The sequence below is a fragment of the Puma concolor genome, chromosome C2, assembly GCF_028749965.1.
Source record: "Puma concolor isolate L17-30 chromosome C2, mPumCon1.1.hap2, whole genome shotgun sequence".
Taxonomy (NCBI): domain Eukaryota; kingdom Metazoa; phylum Chordata; class Mammalia; order Carnivora; family Felidae; genus Puma; species Puma concolor.
The window spans coordinates 158,507,165-158,523,866 of NC_141675.1; the positions used below are offsets into that span (position 1 = coordinate 158,507,165).

The following is a 16,702-nucleotide window of genomic DNA, read 5'->3' on the forward strand; positions in this document are numbered from 1 at the left end:
GACGATGCCCCAGAGCACACAGTGTGGACAGAGCGAGCACATCTCCTGAAGACTGCGCGAGAGTGATGGACACTCATGGATCCACAGCAACGCTCAAAAGAAGACGTCAGGCAACGTGGGATGCAAGAAGGTATGGTCCCAGTGAACCCAGAACAGAAAGTCATCGTGTGCAGGTGATGGGGGGGCGGGAATTCAACGTCTTAGGAGAAGACCCTCAAAATAGCACTAATGGCGATGTTGGTGACGTTAGCTACCATTTTCTGAGTCAGTGGGGGCTCTGAGCATTTCACATCTGGTAACCCACTTAATTTTCACATCAACTAAGTGACACGTCATTCCATACTGCGAATGAACAGAGGAGGGAGCCTGGGCACAGAGAGGTTAAGCAACCTACTCAAGGTCACGCAGCCCAACGTGGCTGAAGTGGGACTGAAGCCAGCGCATACGGGATCTACGCTCTAACCGGGACTTCCTCATTCCTAATAAAATGGTGGAAGACAGCAAGTGTTCAAGGAAATTGAACACCAAGCAGCTGGATTAAAGACTCACAACAGAGGCAGGAAACAGCAATCATGTCAACAGTCGGAAGGACAAATGCTGGTGGTACCCCCAAAACACAAGAAAACACCCACAGATGTGGTCAGACAGCATGTAACGCACGGACGGGGTGTTCAGCCGAGACCAAATGCGATAACCCATGGCCAGAGAGGGAGAGGAGCAGCTAAGATCAAAACAACAAAGAAATTAAAAAAGGGTTGGGGGGCGCCTGGGTGGCTCAGTCGGTTAAGCGTCCAACTTAGGTCAGGTCATGATCTCTTGGCTTGTGAGTTTGAGCCCCGCGTCAGGCTCTGTGCCGACAGCTCAGAGCCTGGAACCTGCTTGGGATTCTGTGTCCCCCCGCCCTCTCTCCACCCCTCTCCTGCTCATGCTCTCTCTCTCTGTCTCTCAAAAATAAATAAACATTAAAAAAAAGTTTAAAAAAAAAACAGTCAAAGAAGTAACAGAGGGTGTGCTGCCCGGAGCTGAATGGACAAGACGTGTGCGTGTGGGCTGGAAGAACTTGTGGGTTTCAAGAGCATCACGCACTTTGAGTCAACCCTGTACACATATTGCTGAGTTTTTACAAGTTTATTTTTTTTAATGTTTATTTTGAGACACGGAGAGACAGAGCATGAACAGGGGAGGAGCAGAGAGAGAGGGAGACACAGAATCGGAAGCAGGCTCCAGGCTCCGAGCTGTCAGCACACAGCCCGACATGGGGCTCAAACTCATGGACCGTGAGATCATGACCTGAGCCGAAGTCGGACACTTAACCGACTGAGCCCCCCCAGGCGCCCCCTCTTTTTCACTTGTAAATGCGGCTGCTGGGATGGCTGTAATGTGGCTCGTACCATGTTTCTGTCAGACGGCGGCCCTTCAGATGATCCCAGAAAACTGAAAGGCGTGGGGCGCGGCCAGATGGTGGGAGAAACACCCAATTCCGTCTCAAGGAGGAATTTCTCAACGCCGTATCATTGATTCGTGACTTGACCAGTTGAAACACAAATATGAAGGGAGACTTAGACATTCACGAGTGTGACTGAAAACAGGATGTGTGTCTTTCAAAACAGCAGGGAAAGTAGAAGAAAAACATCCATGGTGGGTATTTTAAAGACAAGAAGCAGCAGAAACAAAAAGAAAATGACAGCAGGCAGGGCTCAGCCGTCGGTTTCGAAGGACATCTCATCTTTCAGGGCAGGGCGCCTGGGGGGCTCAGTCAGTTAAGCGTCCAACTCTCAACTTCGGTTCAGGTCATGAGCTCACGGGTTGTGGGTTTGAGCCCCGAGTCGGGCTCTGCGGTGACAGCTCAGAATCTGCTTGGGATTCTCTCTCTCTCTCTGCCTTTCTCTGCCCTTCCCCCACTCATGTTCTCTCTCTCTCTCTCTCCCTCTAAGATAAATAAACTAAAAAAAAACACCCAAAGTACATTTCATCTACTATTTTTTATTAGACAACAAAACTCTTGAAACGGTTCGTCATATCTAAACCCAGAAAGATGGTGGTACCATCACGACCCAAGGAGCCAACAGGGCCTTGAGGAGTGCTTGGCCATGTGCTGCACTCAGCTGCCTCCGGCCTCCCGCTGAGGTGCCACTGACCTGGAGTGGGGACCGCCCGCCTGCTGCACGTCGGGGGCTCACTGGGCAGCTCTCCCTGCCGCCCGCCCTCCCTCGGGGGCCCTCCGACTCGCCGGTCAGGTTTGTACACACCCGCCGTGAAAACCACGAGCGACAAATGAAAAGACACCGTGGCTGACAGGGAAGGGCCCCTCGAGAATTAAGGGTCCAGAAACAACAGGGACACACACACAACCCTTCCTGAGAGTCGGGGCATCACGGGGGCTGTGCCTCACCTCCGGGAACCCGTGGGCGAGCGGGGCTGGCTGACCACCGTCCTGCTGGTGGTCAGAGCCACAGACAGAGAGCTGCTCACGGCCAGAGGGTGCCGGGCGCCCCGACCCTTTCTGTGCCTGCCCCCGCTCCCCGCCAGCTTGAGAAGGCTTCAGCTGGTTCTAAATGAAGAAAGAAAAAACCTGACGGAAATCAAAGGGCACCGATTACAGGAAGGCACGCTGAAACTTGAAAACAAGCGAGTGATTTAGCACACTCCTCCAGTGAGCCCCACGTGATGTCCTGCGGGGTGGGTGCCGGCCGCCCGGCCATCCGTGAGTGTGGGGCCAGCTGTCCCCGTGAGGCCCGCACACCTGACGTCCGCGGCCGCGAAGGCTCGGGCCCTGCGGATCCACTCGGGGCCGCTGGCTGTTCACAACCACTTGAAGCGCTGGATTTCGGGTACAGGTTGGTGAGACTAAAGATGCCATTCCTCTCTTCTCATCCCGGGTCAGAGCCCAGGGAAGCACCCCTGCTCTGATCCGCAGCACTTAGCAGAACCCAGAGTCGCTTCGGTCCCCAGGGCACGTGCCAGTCTGGCCGACTGGGACTCGGGAGTGAGTGGTTCTGGGGGTCGAAGGGACCACAAGTCAACGGCAGGCGCCCGCCGGGGAGGGCAGAGGAAGAAGGGGAGGAGGGGTCTTCAGGGAGAAGCAGGACGGGGCCGGGCGCCTGGGCCGTCCTGGCAGGGAGGGTGGGGTGGGGGCCAGAAGCTGAAGCTCAGTGAGATGGGGCAGAGGAGGGGAGGGGCGGCGCCCAGGGAGAGGCCAGGCTGCTGGGTGGGTGGGTGTGGCTGTTCACCAAGCGACTTGGGGACCAGGGACGAGGGACAGGACACGCCCTGCACCACAGTTGGGGGGCATGTTGGCATCCACAGGGATCCCGGGTGACTGGCCGGCCAGCCATCCAGGAGTCACAATGTTTTGTGCCAGGAAACGCTCCCCAAGGGACACCTGCTTCCTTCTGACTGCAGGTTGGTACATCACAATGTTGCCAGGCATGGTTTCTCTTGAATGTGGCCCGAGGGCTTGTGAGGCCTCCCAGACGTGGCCCTTCCTCACTGGGGATCATCCGTGGCCCAGGGCACATGCCTGCTGGGCACTGTGCCTGTAGGGCCGGTGGGAATCCCTCCTCCCCGTTTCTTCCAAGGCGACCTGCCTGAACACTTGAAATCCTGAGGGGACAGCCCAATGAGACCCACCATTTTCAGTACGCCAGACCCTGGGCTGTTGGTCCGGGGAGATGGTTAATTTTATGTGTCATCTTGGCCAGGCCATCATGCTCAGTTGTTTGGTCAAACACATACAAACATTGCCGTGAAGGCCCAGACTGGTATTTACATCGGTCGGCTCTGAGTGAAGCAGATTATCTGTCATATGGTGGGTGGGCCTCACCCAATCAGTTGAAGGACTCGGAGCACAGACAGAGGTCCCCCAAGAGGTAGCCGGAGTCTATCAGCAGACCGTCTCTGGGCTCAAGCTCCAACATCAGCTCATCCCTGGGAAGCCTGCCCTGCAGATTTTGGACTTGCCGGCCCCGCACTCACGTGAACCTATGCCTCAAAACCGCCGCATGTTTACGCACACATCCTATTGGCTGTGTCTCTGGAGAATCCTGACCGACACGGGCTCCCGTCATCACCGCGCACAGCACTCATGCTCCTGGCGTCTTCACACAGAGGGACGCGCTCGCCCCTGTGCCGAGGGCCACCGGAGAGTGGCTGGCACCGTGCACGCCCCCAAGGCAGAAGCTCTATTAACCGGGCCTCCTTTGTCCCTGGCAAAGGCTCAGGGCCCGACAGATGGCCCTCCGTCCCTCACTGGTGAAGGGCTCTAGGGGCCTCCCAGGCGGGCCGGCTTGTGGCGCTGCCGGGGGACAGCCGGCGCAGGAGGCCCAGCAGGGGGTGCGGGTGGCCACCCTGCCCGCCGGTGCTGTTGTGACAGACGCGGCTCCAGGCCTCTCAGAGCAGCCCCGCCCGCGTGCAACATCGCAGCCCTTCCCTGCTGGCCGAGACGCGCATTCGAGGCCTTCGGAGGGGCTGACGGTGACTTTATTGGTTAACAGATAGGTCGCTCACGTAGGACAGGACAAAGTGACCTCAATCCGGCTATGATAGAGAGGAGGACACCGGGTGACACACAGGGCCCTCGGGAGGCTGCAGCTGCCTCAGGGGGCCAGCCCGACAGTGGGGGCTCAGCCTTGTCTGCTGCGGTGGGCACCTGGGGGCAGAAGGAGACCCCAGACTGGGCTCGAGGCTCCGAATACTTTGGGTGGGAGTCCTAGTAGCAGTGGGCGGACGTGCCCATCAGCAGCAGGACTGGCCCGAGGCGAGCACGCAGCAGGCAGGGCGGGGGCACACGGGGCGGCAGAGCAGGGACACGCAGGAGGAGGGTCTGCAGCAGGGGCTGGGCTGGCAGCAGGAGGGGGCTGGGCAGGGGGAGTCCTCGCAGCACACAGGGGTGCAGCACACGGGCTTGCAGCAGACAGGGGTGCAGCACACGGGCTTGCAGCATGCAGGGGTGCAGCAGTCTTCCTGGCAGGGGGAGGAGGTGCAGCAGGACGGCTGGCAGCATGAAGAGGTTGTGCAGGGGGAGTCCTCACAGCAGACAGGGGTGCAGCAGACGGGCTTGCAGCACACAGGGGTGCAGCAGACGGGCTTGCAGCAGACAGGGGTGCAGCAGTCTCCCTGGCAGGGGGAGGAGGGGCCGCAGGACAGCTGGCAGCATGAAGAGGTTGTGCAGGGGGAGTCCTGGCAGCAGACAGGGGTGCAGCACACGGGCTTGCAGCAGACAGGGGTGCAGCAGACGGGCTTGCAGCACACAGGGGTGCAGCAGACGGGCTTGCAGCACTCAGGGGTGCAGCAGTCTCCCTGGCAGGGGGAGGAGGGGCCGCAGGACAGCTGGCAGCATGAAGAGGTTGTGCAGGGGGAGTCCTCACAGCAGACAGGGGTGCAGCACACGGGCTTGCAGCATGCAGGGGTGCAGCAGTCTCCCTGGCAGGGGGAGGAGGGGCCGCAGGACAGCTGGCAGCATGAAGAGGTTGTGCAGGGGGAGTCCTCACAGCAGACAGGGGTGCAGCACACGGGCTTGCAGCAGACAGGGGTGCAGCAGACGGGCTTGCAGCACACAGGGGTGCAGCAGACGGGCTTGCAGCACGCAGGGGTGCAGCAGTCTCCCTGGCAGGGGGAGGAGGGGCCGCAGGACAGCTGGCAGCATGAAGAGGTTGTGCAGGGGGAGTCCTGGCAGCAGACAGGGGTGCAGCACACGGGCTTGCAGCAGACAGGGGTGCAGCAGACGGGCTTGCAGCACACAGGGGTGCAGCAGACGGGCTTGCAGCACGCAGGGGTGCAGCAGTCTCCCTGGCAGGGGGAGGAGGGGCCGCACAGGAGGGTCAGGCAGGGGGCCGGGGCGCAGCACGGGGGCTCGCAGCAGCTCTCTGGGCAGTCGTCCACCTGCCAGGAGGAGTCGGGGCAGGAGTCCGAGGCCCCGGGCAGGCAGACGCGGCTGCCATAGCTCAGGTCGCTGGAGCAGAGGGACAGGGTGGACGCGGCCATGGCGGGGGCGGTGGGGCTGGAGGAGGGAGTGGGTGTGCGTGTGAGTGTGTGTGTGTGTGTGTGTGTGTGTGTGTGTGTGTGTGAGGAGCTCCGGCTGTCTGTCGGCTTTTATACCTCCCGGCTGTGTGTTGTCCCAGCAGCAGGCTGAGTGAAGCTCCCCTTCCTTGTTGGTGTTTGGTGTTCTGCTGAGTGCTCACTATGCTGCTTCCCAGTCCAAAAGCTGCTGGCTTGTGAGCCTCTTGAGTGGACCTCAGGCCATCCTGACCTGCGTTCGTCCCAGAGGAGACACAGCAGAGATGCTTTGATGCTTTTGCGGAGACTGTAGCAATCAGGAGATTTTCTGGAAGCGACAGCCTGGGCTCCATCCCTTGGGGGACTGCCCGTGTAAACAGACCTTGTCTCCAAGGGCAGGGACGAGGAGGGGGGCAGTCCTGGAATCTGAGCTCTGAGCCAAGGGAGGGTGGCCCAGCTGAGGACAGGTCTGACGATGCTCAGCCGGCCTGGCCACGGGGCAGGATGCACCGTGTGGGGTGATGCCGCTGGTTGCAGTGGGCGTAGATTGGACTCGCTCTCCCGGGAGGGAGTCCTGGGGCAGGTGTGAGGACAAAGTGTCCTGGGGGCAGAGACTGGCTCACAGAAGGGGCCAGGGTCACAGGTGTGGGCTAGCACCGTACGAATGACCGTGAGGGGCGATGTGTCTACTTCATCGCTTCATTCCCCATGCTTGCTTCCACACCTGAGACCTAGTGAGCACATAACACCCTACATAGCCCCTCACGTCCTCGTGGACACTCGGCCATGGTACTCTAAGCTGCAGGCCTCCGGCGGGGGCTTGTTGGGGCCCAGGGGGCTTCAGGGTTTAAAGCCTCACTGACCCCTGATGGATGGGACTGGGGGCTCTGCCAGTCAGCCCTCAGTGGACAAATGTTATTATCTCAAAGAAATAGTGGCTTAAAACTTACCGAATCTATTGAAAAACTTTAATCTACACATCCAGGAGGCTCAACGCACTCAAATAAGTTACGCACAAAAGACCCGCAGACAGACACGTCGTGGCGAGGGTGCCGATGGCAACGTGGATCCACAGGAAAATGGGAACAGAACCAGAAATGATGAAAAGGCCAGGAGAGCAAAAGCCTTGCATTTCATCTTGTTTTCCTTTCTTCTCTCAGCTTCTTCGAAGTCATAAAAGGCATTAGGTAATAATTACAATACATTATTGGGTTTTTTACATGGACCGATGGAGTGTGTGTTAACAGCAAGACCATGAAAGGGGACAAGAAGGGACAGCATCCCATACGAAAGGGACAAGAAGGGACAGCGTCCTGTATGAAAAGGAGAATGTTTTTATGTCACGGGAGTGGAGCTGGTATAAATCAGAAGCTAATTCGGCTAAGGTAAAATAAACACGCGTAAGCCCTAGAGAGCAAACACTAGGAAAAACTTTTCTTTAAAGTGAAAAATCATTAAATAAAAAAGCCGCCTGAGAAAACATTCACTAGGTGCACAGGAACGCACCAACGGAGGACGAGAGGAACGCAGGCGGGCGATGTGAGACGCAGAGGGAGAGGAACGGGTGGTAGCAGATGCTCCCTCCAGCTGCGGCTGGTTCTCCCCGCGGGCGGCGGTCACGTGATGGAAAATCGCCGCTCACGCTGGATTAGCAAATGTTGACGCTTGGCTCCTGGGGGACTAGAGTCAGGTTCCTGTGAGCCCCTGGTCTCATTTTCATCAACCGATCAATACAGAACCCCGTTTCATGTGTGTCCAGGAAAAAACACAGCGTCTCCCTTCACCCGCACATAACGCTCCTGACGCCAGCTGCGTGGGTGCCCCATGATTAAGTTCCATTCCGACACTCCCCAGCGCTAGCGCAGACCCCAGGTTAAGGGTGCGGGCCACGAGACTGCCCCCACTTCAGAGGCCAGCCACCGGTAGTAGGTGCCCAGTTACCCACAACGTCTGCCTGACTTGGCTACAGAACGGAGGTTCCTGTGACCTCCCCCTCGGGGTTATTACTTTGCTAGGGAAATAGATGAGCTCTATTGCTGATTTGTTACAAAGGTTATTTTAAAGGATACAGATAAACAGCCGCATGGAGGGATGCGCAAGGCGAGGCCTGTGGCAGGGGGCGGCGAGTACAGGAGCTTCTCTCCCTGTGGAGTTGGGGTGCGCCACCCTCCTCGGCACATGGACACATTCACCAGACTGGAAGTTCTCAGAATTCTGCACGTTGGGATTTCTACAGAGGCTTCCTCATGCAGGCACGATCTGTCATTAACTAAGTTTCTAGCCACTCTCCCCTTTCCTGAGGATGGGAATGGAGCCTACAGCATGAAGCTTCTAACCAAAGCTTGGTCGTTCTGGTGAGTAGCCCCCATCCTGAAGCTAACCCAGAGTCAATCACCTCATTAGAACAGAAATCATTCCTACCACCCAGGAAGTCCCAAGGCATTTAGGAGCTCTGTGTCAGGAACTGAGGTCAAAGACCAAATATTAGCAAGAACCAGGGACAGAGACACATATATTTTATTATACACATATTCTATATATATATCATATTATATATCTCAACATACATTATTATTTCACAGTGAATATCTAGCATTCATTGCTGATTCTCTGAACTCACCTCCAATTGCAACATAACTCACACCAAAAGGAAGCTTATTTAACACATGTATTTTCTCCATGAGGCACATCGCAGCCTTCTTGCATAATGAGGCCATGTCAAGCAGTGACATCACCAAAAGAAGCACAGGATCATGGAAAATGTGGCACTAAATAGACAGCACAAGACACCTGTTTGACCTCCACTGGGAACCTGTGTGTGGGGACACCCAATGTTTTGCTGCTCAATGCACATCCATGAAACACTGTGAAAGCACTGTGAGAATTGACTTTGAGATTACAGATCAATTTTAGTGAGTAGCTGAAGTTGCAAACGCCAAATCCATGAATAACGAGGATCAATAATAACATCAATTGTGAATGAATTAAATAATACAATCAAGGGGAAGATTGTTAGACTGGATAAAATTGAGATTCAACTATATACTCATTATAGGAGACACACTTTAGAGTCAAAGATACAGCTAGACTGGAAGTAAAAGGATAGGAAAAACATATGCAAACAGCAGCCACAAGAAAATATTAATATTTACTAACATCAGATAAAGTAGACTTTAAAACAAAAATTGTTACTAGAGACAAAGAGGGATATTTTATAATGATAAAAAGGTCAATCCATGAGGAACATGTAACAATTACAAACACATATGCAAATAATAACTGAGTACCAAAATAGACAAAGCAAAAGCTGACACATAAAGGAAAAAAATAGACCATTCAATAACATTAGTTGAAGACCTCAATATCCCAATTTCAACAATGGAAAGAACAACTGGAGAGAAGATCACCAAGGACATGAAGAGTACTGTAAACTAGCAAGACCTAATGGACATCTGTAGCACACCCCAACCAACAACAGCAGAATGTACGTCCTTCAGTAACGCACATGGCACATCCAATAGGACAGAGCACAGGCTAGGCCATAAACAAATGCCAGTACGTTAAAATGGATACAAAAATGCAAAGTATGTTCTCTGACCACAGGGGAATGAAATTAGAAATTAGTAACAGAAAAGAAATTGGGGGAATTCATAAATATGTGGACACTAAACAACACACTCCTAAATAACCAAAATGTCAAAGAAGAATTCAAAAGGGAAATCATAAAATACTTTTAGGGGCACCTGGGTGGCTCAGAAGGTTGAGCGTCCGACTTCAGTTCAGGTCATGATCTCATGGTTTGTGGGTTCGAGCCCTGCATCGGGCTCTGTGCTGATAGCTCAGAGCCTGGAGCCTGCTTCAGATTCTGTGTCTCCCTCTTTCTCCCCCCTCCCTGCTTGTGATCTCTCACTCTCTTTTTCAAAAATAAATTTAAAAATTTTTAAAAATTAAAAAAATACTTTTAAATGAATGAAAGTGAAGATCGAAATACTAGAACTTACAGGATGCAGCTTCTTAGAGATTTACAGCTGTAAGTTGCTATATTCCACTTTAAGACATGGCAGACAAGCAGAAGGAAGGAAATGATAAAGATCAGACCATAAATAAGTTAAACAGAGAATGGAAAAATAATACAGCCAATAAAACTGGTTCTTTGAAAAGATCAATAAAATTGACAATCCTTCAGCTACATTGATCAGGGAGAGAGAGACAGACGGAGAGACAGAGAGAGAGAAGACTCAGATGGTGAGAATCAAAAATGAAAGAGAGAACAGTGCTGTCAGCCTTTACAGAAACAAAGAGGATTACAGAGAAATGCTATGAACAACTGTGTGCCGAGAAATTATATACGTTAGATGAACAAATCCTTAGGAACAAAATAACTGTCAGACTGGTACTCTAGAGGCTGTAGAACATCATTTTGTTGCATTAAAGAAAATATAAATCCGTGGGAAAACACCCCTGTTTAAGGATGAGAAGACCTGGGGCGCCTGGGTGGCTCAGTTGGTTAAGCGTCCGACTCTTGATTTCGACCCGTGTTCGGGTCATAATCTCACAGGTTTGTGGGTTCTAGCCCTGCTGCGGAGCCTGCTTGGGATTCTCTCTCTCCCTCTCTCTCCCTGCCCCTCCCCTGCTCCCTCCCTCCCTCTCTCAAAAATACAACATAAAGAAAGCCACTTGTATAAAAGCTGCTTCCCGGAGTGATGTAATTTGAGTCCCCTGGGTAGCGCTATCTCGGTGATAGGACGTGTTCACCACATGCTGTACTTAATCCCCTATGTAGAAGCACTAGGATAAAAGACGTTTCTGCAACACAAGTTTTACCCGAAGAAATAATCACTGAGCACAGCAGGAAGTAAGAGATGAAGCGGACAGCACAGCCAGTCCGTGGGCAGTACACACGTCAGAGTCGTCCAGAGTAGAGTCCTTGCGTCCAACTATTGGAGTCATGTTCAGGACAGTAGCTGACAAGACAGAGGCTTTACACTGAGAAGTGGAATTTATGTAAAGCAGAAGAAAACAGAAATTATAGAAAGGGGAAAATGCAGTGAATGGAGTAGAAAACTCGGCAGGCTTGACGGCAGGAAAGAGAGGGGCTTTCGTGAGCAGATGTCACTGACGCATCGGGGAGTGTCGCCTTCCACAGCACAAGCCAACAAGGACTGTGACCGGGGGTGGAAGGGCCCTCCTTTCCTAACTGAGGACTCTGACCTGGTCACACACCTATGAAGTGCACTGTCCTGGGCCCCATGGGGAAGCAGCAACGGGCCCCTGGGGGCCTCACCTTGGGGGGCTTCCAGCCTGGTGGGGGGATGGGAATATTAGCTGGACCTGAGGTGGATGAAACCGCAGATCGCAGGTAACCACGTCCAAAAGGGCCTGTTCTTACCGTTTTATTGTCTACATTTCCCGTGAAGAGACGGCAAAGTAAAAACTCTAAGCATCATCCCTAGCCTTCGACGGTTCAGCCCACCAGAAAAATTTCCATTGCAGGAATTACCGGTACGAATTCCCAGCAAACGGTGCCTCAGGTTCTGCTTGCACACACACTGTGACGGGGACCTCACTACCTACCGAGTCCGGCCACTCTGACCCTACAGATACCGTAGGAGCCTCTGGCTGGAGCCTGGCCACAGTCTGGAGCGGCCGTGCCCGCTGTACGCGGGGGCAGTGAGGACATCACAAACGAACATGAGTAAAAAGCATCACTGACCTTAGGGGGAAGATTGGGAACTTTCAAGGTTATGACGATCGAAAATTCTTCAGGGAAGAGGTCGCATTGGAAGAAAATCCTCGATGCGGGGAAGCTCATGGCGTGGGGGGCGGCGGCCGAGAGCTGGAGTCCTCGCACGCCATTCGCCTGTGTCACCCTGATTCCGCCCGCAGCGCCATTTGGAGGGAGGGCCTCTGCCAGGATGTCCAGGGGGCGCAGGTCTGTGTCAGGGAAACCACACGTGGGTTACGCGGGTGCTTACAGGGTGCCTGGCGCGGCAGGCTCTGAACCCTCATGGGGCCCCTACGAGTTTCCCCTTGAACCAGTGGGGAAACTGAGGCCCCGAGGGTTAAGACGGCAGTTGAGTCTGCGGCGACCCCTCCCCCCTCCGCCAAACCCCGGAGCACATCCCGCGGCGCCACTGTTTCCCAGTTGATAGCCGAGCCCTGTGCTGGGCGAGCCAGGGGACAGAGGACGGACGAGTCCCCTCGGGGGCTGGGCTTCAGGAGTTCAGGGACCCTGGAACGTGGAGCATGGCATTTCCTGTGGCCTCAGCGGGGCTCCGTGACTCGTGTCCCCGCGTGCTGTGGAAGGTAGGGCCGCCACGGGACGGGCACTGCTCCTCACACAGCCTGCAGAGGGCAGACATGCTCCCGGAGAGCCTCCGTCCTACAGCTCAAGGTCGTCAGCAACACAGCTGAGGGGCTGGCCTGCCTCAGCTGAGGCCAGATGATGGGAAAGGAAAATGGGGAGCCCCGAGGGGGGCACCTGTGCCCAGAGAGGCTGTTTCTGGACCAACTCACAGGGCCCGGCCTCCAGAAAGGAGGTGCCGGCTTGGAGTAGAGCCCGTGGCTGCCGCCCGGACCCTTCCCGACCCGGCCACGTGAGGTCAGCGGGCAATGACAGTGGAGGCTGACCTGAGGTCCAGTGTGGTCTGTCACAGGTGTCCCTCCCGCCCTCCCTACAGGAGCCATGGTCCCTTGATTCAGTGTCCTTCCAGGAGGGAGAAGCTTCCCTGGGACAGGAAGCCCCATGACCGGGGTCTTGAAGGGCTTTCTGTGCCGTCGCAGCCTGGCGAGGCCCATGGCATACACCCGCTTGCATTGGTCTGGGACATAGTGACCTGTGTCCTCTCCCAAGTGCAAGGCCTGTCCAGGACGGACACTGTGGTACCTCCATTTCCCCAGAAGTGTGTGGCCGGCCCCTGGCCTATCGTCGTTGCTGGATAAATGTCTGCCACACTGATGTGAACTGGGCAGGGAAAGCGGGGTACCCTGCAGAGGGTCTTGAACACGGGTTGTGCCTGCCGCCACAGGCTGAGAGCCTCGAGGGACACAGGCTGTGTCCGCCGCTCATGGTGAGGGCGTGGGCAGAGAAACAGCGGCAAGAGTAGTTTGTAGCAGGTGCTGGGCCCAGGAACCCGGACCGCCTCCCGTGAGCACACAACGCCACTTTGGGTTCGTGGCTGGCTCCAAGTAGACGGACGTTCGGCCGTCACTGACCGGTCCTCTGGTTTACCAGGGGAACAGCTCTTCAGAGCAGGGTCGCCGTCACCAACGAAACCCAGAAAACTTCAGCGGTGACTGCCGCCCCTCTGGCTGGCTCTGTCCTCACGGGCACTCGGCACACCTTTCCTGTTGTACGGGTTCCGAGCCCAGTCCCCGCTGGCAGGGACAGACGGCTAATATTTGGGGACGGTTGCCAGCTTCCAGGCGCCTCTGCGGGCTACGTCCACCTCATGCACAACTGGCCCAGGCTGGTGTCGCACAGAGGACGTGACCGATTCCCTGTGCCTGGAAAAACCTCGAAGGCCTTGATCAGGGTGCAGAGGAAGGGCACCCAGCCCTCTGTCTGCTCTCTGAACGTGGGTGAGGACACCAGGTGACCAGAGTGGAGAGCTCCTTCCCAGCGAGGCTGGGGAACATCACTCCCTCTCCTGAGTCACATGGCCACCCACCGCAGTCACACCGGACCAGACCCCAGCAGCCGGGGCAGACGTACATCTACAGTTCTCAGGCAGCCCACAGAATAATCCAGAAAACCCAGGGACACCCTCCCTTAGGGGCTGAACCAGTGATCCTCCTTGAAGCAAGGGCTGTGGCTCGGGGGGGTGGGGGTCTGGGGTCACTTCCAGCCTGTTGGGGGACGACATGATCACGACTCCCCATTTCTGTGAGAAGCAGAGTCTGGAGGCAGCACCAGTGAGAATGGTGGGTGGCGACTGATGCATCTGAAAGGGGCTTTGCTGTTCCCTAGTTGGACCCCCTTCTGAGGACAGGGCAGGCTGAGCTCGCAAACCCTGCCCCCGCCCTGGGCCAGCAGCCCCGTCAGAGGCCACCCCCTGCAGGGCTGAGCAGCCAGGTGGCCTGGGACCAGGACCCGTGAGGATAGGACACATTTCCCCCCCCTCGGATCAGAGGGACGTGAGAAGGAAAGTCTGAAACAGGAGTTCAGAGGACAGGCACCAGGTGCAAAGAAGAAATGACGAGACAGCGAGCCGTGAGCGTGTGGTCCAGAGTCGGGGAAGACGGGTCCCAAGCGCTGCTGGGTTGCAGCACTGAGTGCCATCGGGACTTGGGGGCCAGGCGGAGGGCGCAGAACGATGGGCACCCCAGTATGGATACTCCGGCTCCCTAATGCCCCCAGCAGGACACCGAGCAGGGCTGTGCCCCCGGGGCTCACAGGAGGGGAGCCCGGAGCAGCCATTGCAGTGGGGACCATGGACCTGCCCACGCTGCCCAGGAGCATGGAGCACGACCCAGATCACACCTGCCCCCTCCACCCCCTCCACGCCCCCCACCCCCCCATGGGTTTCACCGTCAGATCCCTGCCAGTCGCTGGTCAGGAGGAAGCTGTGCACGGTGCGTGGGGGCCAGTGGGGCGCGAGAGGGGCCTGAACTGGGTCGGGAGGACAATGATGGATGCCTCTGGGGGGCGCTGTGAGGAGGGGCGGGTATATCAGCATTGTCACTATTGTTCCCGTGTTACAAATGGCACGTGGAGAGCCGGGAGACCATGGGCTTCTTGGAAAGAGCGGCGCTAGAACTCCCTCCTGGAGAAGGGTCTGTGTCCCTCAAGGGTCTGCACGCCAAGGGCAGGGGTTACCCCTGAGGCAGCTTTGGGGGGGGGGCAGGGTCCCAGACCGACTGTAGGGAGGATACTGGCATCTCAGGGGTGGGGGTGAGCCTGGGCTCCGGGACCTAACCCTGACGAGGCCTGGGGCAGGAGGGGCACCAGGGTCGGACTCCAAGTCCTCTGGGGGTGTGTCGGGGTGGGGCCCCTGGGGGGTGTGAGGCTCTAAGAAAACACTGTGCCCCACATTCACCCCCCAAAACGCCGAGAGACGCTGGGTGCACGGCCCGGCCGGCCGGTTTAGGCCGAGGCCCCACCAGGCTCTGGCCCCTCGTTCAGGACACGCGCGTCTGCCACCAGGCAGGCCGCCAGGACGGGCCTCGGCCCGGGTGCGCCCCGGACACAGGCAATCAGGGTGCGTCAGCAGCACGGGGAGCCCCGAATCTGCCTGATCCCCCCGCGAGCCCTTCCCTCCCTCCGTTGTTTGGCTAAAGAACCTCTTCCTGGGCCCCCTCCCCCCACTGCCATGCAGACGCGCAGGCTCCGCCGCGACACACGCTCGGTCCGCGGCCTCCGGGTCTCCACCCCTGCCCCGCGTGCCGTCTGCACGCGCGGGCGGGGAGTTCCTGCCTCCCTGGAGGTGTTCCCGCTGGAGGCAGGGAGGAGGGGTGACCGAGTCTACCAGAGGCAGAGCCACCGCAGGACACTCAGACGCACACGGAGACGCTCGGCAAGTTAGTTCTAACCAGCAGGACAAACACGCACCGCAGCGCCCTCCTCCGCCTGGAGGCTGCCTGCGCGTGCGGGCCGCGACCACGTCACGTGGTGCCGACCTTGACCCTGCCGCGTGCCGACCGTACCCACGCCGCGTGCCGACCGTGACCACGCTAAGTGCTCATGGCCACAGGACCCCAACTCCCGGCCTCCACAGCAGCCGGCCCCGAAGCCGTCGGCCCAAAGGAACCGGGACTTGGCGGACGACTGACCCCCTCCCTCAACCCCTAACCGCTCACGTCGGAGGCCGGGCTTCGCCTTGGCTGCCTGCAGCTTCCCCACCCCACGGTCTCTAGGCTGCCCAGAGCCTCTCTTCTACCCCTATGACTTCCCTCCCTCCCCGGCTCGGAGTCTGCCAAACCCAGTGCTGGTGGGGGCCCCCTGTCACAGCCAGCTTGGAAGAAACAGCCCCTGCTACTTCTCATTTAGGGGGTCTTCCTTTACTCTACAGAGGCTTCTTGAAAGCGCAGCTTCAGGGGTACTTGTCCTCAGGGTACTTACAATTTAGCGGTGGTAGCCACGAATACATGAACTCAAAACCGGCCACACGTAGGTCCTAAACGAGCCTCTAGATCTTAAGAGCCGTCCCACAACTAACTCACTGAAACTGAAACTCTCAGAGCCTTGGTTTTCTCATCTGTAAGATGGGAAGGTGGGGGCGTCCCCCGTCCGGGACCCAGCTGAGCCGCTGGGTGGGTGAGCCAGTAACAGCAGCAAGGCAAAGCGGAGGAAGCAGTGAAGGCTGTCATCACTCACTGCGGTAGTCTGAGCAAGAGGCTAAAACCAGAGGAAGCACGGACTGCCCCCCCCCAGGGAAAGGCATGTGGTGGGGGTCATGCCCAGGAGCCCAGGATGAAAGCCTCCCGTGGTTCGAGGAGTCCTGGAGTGGGCAGGAGCGGGAGGGAGGGTTGGGCATGAAGCACCGGGTACTGGGGCGGGGGGGAGGGGAGGGGCTTCCAGGCATCCCACGAGGAGGCCTCTGATGGCGGCGCCAGGGCTAGAAATGCACATGTACGTCGGAGCATGGCTGGCGGGCCTGGGTCTCTGCTGCAGTTTCCCCAGGATGGCAGTGCCCTGGCTGTGTCCCAATCCCGGTGTGTGGCGGGGCTTTCTTGTGCCGCCCGCCGGGTGAAGCCTTCGTGATTGACT

The 16,702-nt window shown here is 56.9% G+C and overlaps 2 protein-coding genes across 2 annotated transcripts in view; both read right to left on the bottom strand.

Moving 5' to 3' along the window:
• Positions 1-16,702, bottom strand: part of TSPEAR (thrombospondin type laminin G domain and EAR repeats) — a 159,948-nt gene that overhangs the window by 41,561 nt on the left and 101,685 nt on the right. Inside the window, exon 2 of the mRNA XM_086676139.1 lies at positions 11,708-11,928. Within this exon, the coding sequence (XP_086532265.1) occupies positions 11,708-11,928 (221 nt within the window). The remainder of the gene's footprint in view (positions 1-11,707; positions 11,929-16,702) is intronic.
• Positions 4,462-5,997, bottom strand: LOC147577663 (uncharacterized). The gene has a single exon (XM_086676138.1). It carries the CDS (start codon positions 5,980-5,982, stop codon positions 4,735-4,737), a length of 1,248 nt encoding a protein of 415 aa, XP_086532264.1. The 5' UTR covers positions 5,983-5,997; the 3' UTR covers positions 4,462-4,734.

Bases quoted from the DNA above. Each gene is read 5' to 3' on its own strand.
- LOC147577663 (XM_086676138.1), bottom strand. From the start codon at position 5,982: ATGGCCGCGTCCACCCTGTCCCTCTGCTCCAGCGACCTGAGCTATGGC.